The 11883-nt window shown below is 50.5% G+C and overlaps 1 protein-coding gene across 1 annotated transcript in view; it reads right to left on the bottom strand.

Annotated features, from left to right (window-relative positions):
* Positions 1–6924: 6924 nt before the first annotated feature.
* Positions 6925–11883, bottom strand: part of Dok7 (docking protein 7) — a 31208-nt gene continuing 26249 nt past the window's right edge. Inside the window, exons 8-10 of the mRNA XM_027387127.2 lie at positions 10229–10271; positions 7365–7517; positions 6925–7055 (exon numbers count right to left, since the gene is read on the bottom strand). Of these exons, the coding sequence (XP_027242928.1) occupies positions 6925–7055; positions 7365–7517; positions 10229–10271 (327 nt within the window). The remainder of the gene's footprint in view (positions 7056–7364; positions 7518–10228; positions 10272–11883) is intronic.

Genomic DNA, 11883 nt, shown 5'->3' with positions numbered 1-11883 from the left:
CTTAATCGCAGCACTGGAGAAGTGGAGGCAGAAGGATCAGAAGGTTGAAGTTATCCTAGGCATGTGAGACCTTCTGTCCAAAAAGGAAATATGTACAGTGCATCAGAAAGGACTCCTTGCCTAAACTGCACAGAGAATTGTCCAGCAAAAGGATCATGTAGGCTCTTTGCCAGTGAAGATGCCCATGTGGTCAGCAGCATGGGAAGGGGCGCTCAGCATGTACGGGTGATGAGGAAATGCAGATTCTTCACTGTATTCCCCTTCCCTGAAATGGCTGAGCTCAGAGTCCCCAGGCCCGTGTGTGTGTGTGTGTGTGTGTGTGTGTGTGTGTGTGTGTCTGTGTCTGTGTCTGTGTCTGTGTCTGTGTCTGTGTCTGTGCAATGGTGAAGCCTTTTTAGATTTGAACACAACCATACAACCTGAACCGGCACTAGCATGAATGCATGCTCTAAGAATGCCATAGCAAGTTTAGTCATAGTTGTCCCAGCTGTAAGCAACCTGATTGAGCAGGAGTTCAAAACACATAATGTATGGTATATTTGTGAGCTGGGAGAGTATTTAAATGAGCGACTTGATAACATGATGTGTGAATCTCAGCACTTTGCTGAGCTAACATAGCTGAATGCAAGACAAAATGAATCTCTAGAGATGGGTGCCAAAGCATCAGTTACACACCATCCATCTCTTCAGTTGCTGATGGAGGGTGTGCTCCTGAAGATGGCAGCTTAACTCAAGAAAGAAAACAAAGGGCCCAGCCCAGGAAAGGTACCTAAAGGCTGCGAGATACCAACAGCCACTAACAGTAAGCCCTTGACTGGAATGGTTCAGAAGCTTCTAGAAGAGATTCAACAACAAAAAGGGTTTTGAAAAAAACCTGTGTTGGGACATTTTGAGATGAGATTACACAACTTGAGAGTTGACCATGTGTAAATGGTGAGTCACAGAAGATTGCATTCCAAGGAGAACTGCAGTTTAGCAAGGCGGGAAGCACAGTGACGTGGGGCATCACCCTAGAGTTCTGTCACTTTGGATGAGCACGAGGGCAGGCCTGACCTAGCTGCATATGGGCAGTAAAGGATGTGTGTGTGCAGGTGGCACTGGGCACCCGCACAGTCCATGTGGAGGATGGATACGCGGGACCTGGACTGACAGGTGGCCACAAGATGGACACTTCACATAGTAACGTAAATACAAGAAATCTTAAGGCAGTTGAAAGTGGAGGCTGGACAGGGTTGCTATCTTTAATAACAAGTCTGGATCTAGGGGCTGGGCGTATGGCTTAGCAGGTGGAGTGCTTACTTAGCATGCACGAAGCCCTGGTTTGGTCCCCAGTCTCATAAACTGTGTGTGGTGTTGCAAGCCTGTAATCCTGAAACATGGGAGATTGAGGCAGGACTATCAGAAGCTCAGGTCATCCTTGGCTACACGGTGAATTCAAGGCTGCCCTGAGCTACATGAGATCCTGCCTCAACAACAACAAAAATCTGACTTGAGAATATCTGACTTGAGAAGCATCTCAGATGAAAACAATAGCAAGTGTCTGTCTATGATGTCTTAATAAGGAACCTAATGCAAGAAAAAAAAAAAAAAAGATCAAGCAGGCCATGCAGAGGGGCTGTTCTGAGGCCATGGAGCTGCTGGAGTGCCTGAGAACCTGCTGCTCCTCTGAGGGAAATGAAAATAGGACTCTGACAGCACTGAACACACCCTGATGGAAGGAAGCACCCAGTCCTCTAGACACTCATTACAACTTATGAATAAAAATCTGACAGAAGCTGGGCGTTGGTGGCACACGCCTTTAATCCCAGCACTTGGGAGGCAGAGGCAGGCCAATCTCTGTGAGTTCAAGACCAGCCTGGTCTACAAGAGCTAGTTCCAGAACAGCCTCCAAAGCCACAGAGAAACCCAAAAACCAAAAAAAAAAAAATCTGAAGAAACCAAAGATATGCACCTGCTAAGCCTGGTGGAAAGTATACCACCCACCAGGAGGCAGCATCTTGCAGCAGGACAAGCCACCTGAGCCTCCACACCCATCAATAACGCCCAATGGCTCACCAAGGTCCACATGCACAGTGTGTTAACAGATACACTGAGTCACAGTGATATCAATGGCTTCTCACAATGATTGATAGCAGATGGGCCAGGGTGGCAGTATGGCTTCTCAGTGTATTAAGAGCAGATAGGCAATGCCTATTTAGAATGCTATTTTCATAAAATAAAAATGTTGACATATGTGTATGGTGTGTATGTATGTTTACATGTGTGGGCAGATAATTAGAGGTTGCATAACCACATGTGTGTGCATATATGTAGAGGCCCAAAATTAATACTGGGTGTTTTTCAATTATTACTCAATTTTGGGTCTCTGACTGAACCTGGAATTCACCATCCGCCTTATCTAGCTAGCCAGCTCCCCCACAGGAAGCCTCCTAAGTGCTGAGATGATAGGAGGGCTGCCACACCCAGCTGCATTTTTGTGAGTCCTGGGATCTGAACTCTGGTTCTCATATTTGTTCTACAAGACTCCTGACTGTTCTAAGAAAACACACCAGTTTACCCAGGCTGGTTCAAGTTCCTGACAATCATTCGGCCACAGCTTCCCATGAGCTGGTATCACAGATGGACCCACCACACTCATTTCCTAAGCATTTAACTCCCTTGAGACAGTCATATATGAGGAGCTGTGGGTATTGGTGTCCTTGGGTTAGCCAGTGGACACATGTGGGTAGCATGGCCTACCTGCCCCTTGAGCTGGATCCTGAGTGCCTAACAGCACCAATCTTACACTCTTCTGTGGGCCTAGATGTCCTGCAGGGAAAACCTTGAAGGAAACCTTCCCATCTTCCCCACCCTGGCTGCCTCCCAGGACAACCCAGTCCTCTCCTGCCAGCTCTCCCAGGATGCTCCACACATAGACATGCCTCAGTCCGTTGCACTCAGCAGCCATGCACCCACCACATGCTCTCGAGTGTTGTCTCCAGATCCTCACTCCACTTGCACACTCAGAGTTCCATCTACAGCTCTGTGCCACACTGATAGATGAGATCCGCCTCCAAAATAAGAGTGCCCACCTGACATGTGTTCCCAGGCACAGTGGGGGGCAGGCACAGGAGTCCTGTGTGAGGTGTTGGTGCCTGATGGACTGCAGAAGTAGGTGCACTGCTCTGTCAGGATCTGTGCGTACAAGTCCTGGTCCCAGAGTCCTCCCAGGACTCACTCACATGCCAACCAGTGCTGGGCCTAGCCTAGAAATGGGTTTGGGTACACAGCCCAGAAAGGATCCAAGGCAGAGTTCCTGATCTGACCGGAGAAGTCAGGATGAGATGGCATCCAGAGATACAACATGAGGAAGGGGTACAGGAGGACAGCCGAAAAGGCAGTGAACAGGGCAGAGACAAGGGACATCTGTAAATACCAACATGGCACCACCATATTGTAGGAAGCCGGTTCCTGCATTATAATGCTGCCTGAAGACACCAAGGTGTGAATTACTTCACTGGCGCTGGGTAATCTCCATTCCTTTGATCTCTGCCTATCCCGTGGCTCATTTTAGCCTGAGGAGCTAAAGCCATTCATAGGGTAATACGTCCCAGGCGGCTGGTCAGCCTTTTATATAGGGATGGTTTTCTTGGTTCAATGTCTCTGCTCAGTCTCTGCTCAGTCTCTGCTCAGTCTAATGCATTAAAGCTTGTCTGCAGAAGGATCCGAGTGTCCTGCGTGTATTTCTTGCTGGCGAGGAATACAGAGCGGGCGCGGGACATATGGTGCCGAAACCCGGGACGCTTAACATCTCCAGCACCACAGAGACCCCTTGTCTACAGGGCGGATTCAGAACTGCAGGATGGTAAATTCGGAGAGGTATGATTTTTCTGGACTTTGGCTTGGGACAATCTTAAAGAAGTCCAAAATTACATATCAGAAACCGAATGTAATGAGAGAAATTCGGAGAGGTATGATTTTTCTAGGCTTTGGCTTGGGAATGTTGCTATTGTGGGAGGTTAATATAGAAGCTTCTATGCTTTTACTAGGAGCTATTTTGACTTTTCTCACTGTTGTAGCAATCTTAAAGAAGTCCAGAATTACATATCAGAAACCGAATGTAGTGAGAGATGGGGCGCGCCTAACAATAAAATATAAGAAAAAAGGACCTCCCGGGATGTCTAATGACATGGGAGTGTATGTAAGAAGAGAAACTACAACGTATAAGAAAAAAAGACCTCCTGGAATGTCTACTGACAAGGGAGTGTATAAAGCTTTAAATCTTGATAGCTCTAATGACTCTAAAAGCTCAAGAGATAAAGTTTTAAAAGGAACAGCTCAGCTGGATGAGGAAAAGACAGAGAAGGAGGGAGAGAGAATGGGGAATGGCCGGTCACACCCCGGTAAATTTAGGAGAGATGAGGAACCTAGCCTCTGCCCTACAACGAAACTGGAAGCCTTGGAGCTGAGCAGCTCAGACTCTGAGATTTTAGACTCTAACAAGAAAGCAGAGCTAGAGAAAGAAGCAGCACGGCCAAAAATGCCAGCGGGTGTGCTTCCATCAGCACCCCCACTATTTGGAACCGACTCCTTCTTACCATCAGAGGAGCGAAGAAAATTACAGATGGCTTTCCCAGTCTTTGATAGGGGAAAAGGCCATGCCTGCTATTCAACACTTCTTAAAGGCCTGGAATGCCTGGGGCTTTAAAGCCTCATTTACATTAACGCTGGGGGCCATACCGAGGCCAAGCGTCTCACCTCAAAAACTAAAAGGCCAAAAGGAAATGGTAAAATGGAAAGATATCTTAACTGATTTTTGGAAAGGCCCGGATCCTATTCTCATAAGATCCAGGGGAGCGATATTGTGTTTTCTCACAGGATGAAGAAAATCCTCTGTGGATCCCAGAAAGACTCACCCGAAGAGCCTCTGCAGACCTTCAAAAGTCGAAACTCCACCCTCTACCCCCGGGAGTTGAGAGCCGCTATTGTTATCCAGATTAACTCCTGTCCTTGGCGGAGAGATGGCAAGGGGTGGGGGTAATTGTTCGATGCAGCCGTTTACAGATTGCTGTTATTTTTGGCTGGTCTGTGAGAAAAGGGGTGGGTGTAATTGTTTGATGCAGCCGCTTATGGATTACTATTACTTTTGACTGGCATGTAAGCTCCAGGGCTCAAACCAAGAGATCATCCAAGCGCTTATATTTTGGCTAAGCGATAGGCCGCCGGCCAGACAGCTCTTGCACACCCGGAGCCTAGGCTCACTGCACAGGGTAGAGTGTCTGGTTTGTGCAGCCCCAATGAGGGATGCTGAGCAAAGGCATCGCACAGAGTTGCCTATTATACAGGCTTCTCTGGGAGGTACGTTGACCTGCATAAGGGTTACCTGCCCCGAGATTTCCCTTTCCCAGAAAAACGGCAGAGGACAGGTCGAGAGTACTTCGGGTCAAGCTAACAGCCTGATGGTGACTCTCGTACACAGTCTTAATGTTTGATTTTGGGAAGGTCAACCCCTGCCTCTATCCCTCAACATATGGGTGACCTATTTGCTTGTAATAATATAAAGCCTTTTCATTAATTAATAAAAAAAGGATGATATGTAGGAAGCCGGTTCCTGCATTATAATGCTGCCTGCTGCCTCTATCCCTCAACATATGGGTGACCTATTTGCTTGTAATAATATAAAGCCTTTTCATTAATTAATAAAAAAAGGATGATATGTAGGAAGCCGGTTCCTGCATTATAATGCTGCCTGAAGACACCAAGGTGTGAATTACTTCACTGGCGCTGGGTAATCTCCATTCCTTTGATCTCTGCCTATCCCGTGGCTCATTTTAGCCTGAGGAGCTAAAGCCATTCATAGGGTAATACGTCCCAGGCGGCTGGTCAGCCTTTTATATAGGGATGGTTTTCTTGGTTCAATGTCTCTGCTCAGTCTCTGCTCAGTCTCTGCTCAGTCTCTGCTCAGTCTCTGCTCAGTCTCTGCTCAGTCTAATGCATTAAAGCTTGTCTGCAGAAGGATCCGAGTGTCCTGCGTGTATTTCTTGCTGGCGAGGAATACAGAGCGGGCGCGGGACACCATATACTCCCATCCCTGAACCCCTTGACCCAGAAGCTGCAAGATATTGGTCCCACCCAGTCCAGGGCAGAAATCACAGATGAAAGGCATCACAGCTTTGGAAAATAATATGGATTGTTAAAAATATAACAGTAGAGATTTAAAACAATTTATCCGACTGGCTGGAATAGGTCCCAACAAAATGGCAAGTAAGAACGAACAGTCCTGTCCCCACCATGGTCTTCACCTCAAGGTACAGGGCCTGGCTCAGTAGCAACACCGCAGGAAGAGATGGGTAGGGGGTGCTGCAGAGCCCTAGCGGCAGAGCCAATCAGTGGTATGGCAGTTGCAAGTCTGCCCCTCTGCAGTACAGAGCTGGTTCAGAGTGCTCTACTAGTATAAGCTGTCGTCATCATGGCCACTCTTCCAGGATGGGTAGTGCAGCTTGCATTCCAGGCCAGGGAGACTGTTTCCAGTTTCCACTGGTCAGCTGTAGCTGCACTATTGTAACAGGTACTGAGGCTCCCAACACCTGGAGATAGGTGCCTTGGTACCCCCACAGCCTAGAAGAACTTGTTCAGGCCAAGAGAAGGGTCAGTCTTGGGCACCAGTGAGGCTAGAGGCCCTGATGGCAGAGAGGAGGCTGCATGACTTTCACATACTGGAATGAACTGAGATGGATGGGCCCAGAACCTTCAACGGCTCATTCCAAAGCACAAAGACCAGCCACTGCCTCCATTGCAGCAGGAGGCCAAGACTCATCCTCCATCACTGACCACCAGAGTACACAGACCGGCCAGGGACCCTAGTCACAAGGGCCGTCACCCACAAAAGGGTAAAGATGGTCCAGCTGGCCAGGTGCCCAGCAAGCTCTAACCCAAGTTGCAGCCTCAGGGCCCTTTCTTCCGCTGCTCCAACTCTGGCAACCGTTCTTCCCGGGTCTGTGCATGCCGGACCCCCACGCGATGTGCTGTCTCTGTAGCCGTGATGTCAATCTGGGCATAGCGTGAAGTGCTGGCTCCTGAAAGCAACCCACAGTGAGTGGACCCAGCAGGAATAGCTCCCAGCCCAGACGCCCCTGGCCTGGTCTGCAGGTGCATCAGGTGATAGGGCCAGTGGGCACTCTGATCCATTTTCATTCTCACCTATCCTAGTAATCATGTCAGGACCTGGGCAACAGCTCTTGGGGCAGGGGCTGAGGGTCCTGGATGTTTGGAAAGGTCACTTGCAAGCTAGGAGAAAGGGTTCCCTAGCCAGGGCTGAGGTAATGGGGCTCAGGCCCAAAGCTACAGTTACAACTCCCCTATGAGGCCTCCCTGTGGGAACTCACCTCGCACACTGCCACTGGCCCCTGGGAACTCCAGGCCCATGTAGTGCAGCTGCAGTCTAGAGGTAGGGCTGATGGGGATGTTCACATAGGTGGGCAGCTCACTACGTGGTCGTTCCAGCCCTGGGCTGTCAGCAGCCATGGGCCCTGGAGATCCTGTGGAGAGAAGGCCTCTGAATCCCTGAGATGTAGCTGGGAGCTGTACAGCTCTCCTCTCCCAAGGCCACTCAACAAAGAACTTCCCCATCCTTCCTGGCCCAGTCCCCTCCTCCCACCTTCTATCTCACCTTGGAGACATCCCCAGTTCTCCCACTTCCCATTGGCCCAGTGCTTTGATTCTAGGATTCACACACTACCCCCTCCCCATCCAGTCACTGACCCTTATGGACCCCACAACACTTGGAATAGAGGCAGCTTAGACACAGACAGGCTGGTGAAGTCCTTGCCCCATAGCACATGCCAAGCCCACAGAATCCAGTCCTGGGCTGGGGCTCAGGTTGGGGGCACTGAAAGCACCACAGGTAAGCTTGTTTCTACTCCTCATATCCAGAGACAGGCCTGGCTCTGCTTGTCTGTCCCAGGATCCCGACCACCCAGCCATGTCCCTGAAACAGCTCCATCTGAAAGATTCAGTCAGCGCCTCTCCCACTCCTCCTGCTTCCTGCCACCAACATGCCTAGTGTGGAATGTGGGTGGCAACAGTTTGCTCTTCACAGAGAGACTAAGGCAGAGAGACCCCAAGTTCCCAAGTCACACATCCATCAGCCAGTATGAGACCCAGGATTGTGTGGGGTACACCTCGGCTATTCACTGAAGCAAGCCCGAGCCCCCAGACTTGGGGACCCCACGCCAGACCCCCTACTACACAGTACATGTCCTTGGAGGTTTTAAGATCCTTGTACTGTCTAAGCTATGGTGAGACTCAGCTGCTGCACAGGGCCAAGGGGGAAGTCCATTGCTGGCCTCAGATCAGTGGCTTTGCTTGCTTGCTCACAGAACATTCTGTCTTAGCCCCTGGCAAACATAGGCAGGCTCAGGTTTTTCAATCCCCAGAAAATCTCTGATCTGAAGCAAAGGATTTCTGAGACTCATGCATTTGTAGCACAGAGAATCCATCATAGCAGAAGAAAACCTCCCCAAGGCTTAACTGGCAGGGTGGAGGGAAAGCTAGTGTCAGCCAGCACTGCCTGTCCAGGCAACAAGGCAGAGCCCACAGCAGGCCTTCCTAGGGTTGGGCTAACAGACTGGAGAAGGGGTTTGGCTAAGGGAAGGAGGAGAGGGGATGGCGCATACTGGGGTCTGGGGCCTGGAAACTGAAGAAGATGGACCTCAGCACTAAGCCTTTGAAGGCCAAAGACTGAGAGCTTCGAGCTGCGAGCTGTGGCTGGGCTGGGCTCTGTGCTTCAGTGGGCTTGAACATGCTCCCTGAGTCTCAGCACTCTGGGATTCAATCCATTTTTTTCAAGATGATCTGGACAGGTGAGTTGAGGAGGAGCAGGGAGAAGCAGGAGAAACCTGAAACCTAACTCAGAGACATAGATGAAAAGTTCAAAGCCAACTGATATCCAAAGTCAAAGGCCAGAGGGTGCTGTCAAGATGGCATGAAGTACCTCCTCTCCAGATAAACTCACTGTCCTTCCAAGCAGACATGACCAGCTGGTCAGGAAGGTGTGGGTTCACTATGCCCCATGTCCTTCCTGGTACTTTAATTCAATTTTAGCTTTGGCTGCATCATTGTAAGACTAGTAAATACTTACTAGAACAAAACAGACAATGGGATATTATTGCCTGACTTTTCCCTCCCACAGCTGCAGGACCATAACCAAGCACACCTCTGTTCCTAGTCTGGTCCAGAGCAAACCCACATGTCCTTCATCATTTAGGGTCCTACCTTTCACAACATCCCACCCTTGCCTTCAGAGGGAGAGGGACCTGTGCTACCCTCTCCATCTTTGCCTCTTTGGTCCTGGGGTAGGGTATCCATTATATCAAAGTAAAATACTGGCATCCTAGTGAGGTGGTAGAAGAGGGAGATGTCTAAACAGTGAGGGCCACCCCTGTTACTTCATGATGTCAGGGAAGACCCTGGACCATAGGCTCCACATGGACCCAGCATCCGGGCCGAGCATCCCAGACAGAAAATTCCAGCAACAGATGGGATTGGGCTCTCCTGTTGGCCAGTGTGCTGACCCTGCCTGCCTGTGGCCCCATCCACTGCTTTCTACCCCACTGTCCTTGGGTCTGATTGGATTCTATCTTACCTACAGGGTTTGGCCTTCCAAAGGCACCAGTCACCTCTGAAAAAAAAAAAAAAAGACCCAGGGATCTGTGGCACCCATACACAAGTAGACAAGGCCAGAGGTACCCTTGGCCTCCAGCCACCTGGCCCAAGGCCAGACACCCAAGACCTATAGCCTCTCCCAACCCTCCCAGGTTGGTCCAGCAACCTCGAGCCTTCATCCGCTGACAGCCAGGCTTCTTCCAAGAAGTCTTCCTTGCTTGCTGAGTTCTCTGACATTCCCACCCTTCCACAAACCTGTCCTGAGGATATGGAACCTCTGGGGGCCATTGCTTCCTTGTCCACTTGCTATCTGATACACACTTAGGTCTTGGAGCCAAACCCCTCAAATCTGATTCCTTAGCTACAGACCATGGTCCAGCTGTTCACCTGGCCACTCCTAAACAGGCCATCTAGTCATGCCCCAGAGCCATGCACCTGTCCTTAGCTTACCACCTCACCCTGCTCACCTGTTCCAGGCTCCCCAAATGCCACTGTCCATACCCCTCCCGTCCAACATTGCTACCCCTTAACTCTGAACCCTTCATCCCTGCACGGTGAGTGCTGGGGTCCAAAGCCAGGTGCCTACCTGGATATGTCACAGTGAGTCCAGAGGGTGATGTAGCCATGACCTAGACCAAAAACAACAGGGATTAGTGTGTACATCGCACTCACCCTTTGCCCTGCCCCCTGAACCACAAGAAATAGAATGGTAACTCCAAAAATGGCATAGGTCTGAAGATCTGGACAATCTACAGATTGGAGGAACATAGCTTTATCCTCCAGACCCTTTCATTCTTAGACCCCATTGCCCTGACCACCCAAGCAATGGTGGTCAATGTCAAAACATGACAGTCCAGGAGACAGCTGAGGCCAGAGGTATTCTGAAGACGTTTTTTTTACAAACAAGAGCCCCCAGGCTACTCCCTTCTAGCTTATGGTTCAGCTAGACCCTACTGTCCATCACCTGAGTATCACATGATTGCTGAACAGCATGGCTACGCGGCCCACGGTGACCAGTGTTACTCTCTGGCTCTGGCATGTTGCCCTATACCTTACAGCGCCTTCCTGGGACAAACAGTCACCCAGCCCCAGAATGAGTCCTGGGTCTATGCTTCAGGGCAGAGCCTGATCAGGGAATGTGAAAGGAAACAGTTTAGAGTAGCTGCATGGGCAGGTGGGGGAGGATGAAGGCCATAGCTGGGCGCATTTGCTGTCTCATGCGCAAACTACCCCCCTCAAGCAGGGAGAAAGTGGAGGCTGAACCTGCCAGGGCTCCAAACATTCCAGCACCCGTTGTAAAAGGGCCTTTCCTGAGCAGGTAAGTGTCCCACAATCCCAGCGACTCTAAAGGAGCAACTTGGTAGTGAGGCCTCGTGGGGGTAGGAGGGGGGCAGAAAAGGGAACATGATATCCAGCTCTGTTCAGGCCAGCTTGATAGTGATAGTCACATGCCCAGGATACAGGCAGGGTACATGGTCTGCCCTGAGTGGACCATGTGGATCTGACGGCATTACCATTTATAACAGAGCCCTGGGCAGCCTTGGGGACGGCTGGTGACCCTGGGTTCCATGTGAGACCCTAATCACTGACGCCTTTGCAAACTGCTGGGGCTTCTAGTGTCAAAAGGGATAGACTGGCACAGGAAAGCCTGGGATGGTCTTCCCCTGGAGACCTTCCACTTGATGTCCGCCTTCTCCCAGTGTACTATGGTTCTCCCTTCCTGAAGTGAGGACTTCTTGCCCACAGGCCAACCTCCATCCACCCAGGTCCAGGGCCCAGGCCAGCTTGCCTCAGGTAAGGGTGGACATCCAGGCTCCAACAGTATGGATTCAACCTTACCAGATCTGCCCACCTGCCCACTCTGCCTGCTGCAGAGAGGAGCCATAGAAACAGAGAGGACTAAGTACAGGGAACAAGGGGCTCAGGCCAGAGAAGTGCCTGCCCCTCTGGCTAGCCATCCTGCTAGCTCTCTGGTCCTGGGAATCTGCATTCTCAATCCTTTTGTAGGAAGAATGCCCGGCTCTCTCTAGTGAACACACATCTGCTGGGTGCTTACACAGGATCTCATCAGACCCTTGGGCCAGCCCATGAGGTGAGGACGGTTACCCATCAATAGAGGAGGAAACTGAGGCTCACAGAGGTAGTGACTTTCAGGGTCACCCAGTCAATGGGTATTGAATATGGCCAAGCCCCAAAGCCTGCTCTTCCCTACACAGCAGCTTGGGGGAGCCAGGCTCACAA

Source organism: Cricetulus griseus, assembly GCF_003668045.3.
Source record: "Cricetulus griseus strain 17A/GY chromosome 1 unlocalized genomic scaffold, alternate assembly CriGri-PICRH-1.0 chr1_1, whole genome shotgun sequence".
Lineage (NCBI taxonomy): Eukaryota > Metazoa > Chordata > Mammalia > Rodentia > Cricetidae > Cricetulus > Cricetulus griseus.
Note: the sequence above shows the minus strand (reverse complement) of the source record. Positions and strands in the feature narration are given on the sequence as shown.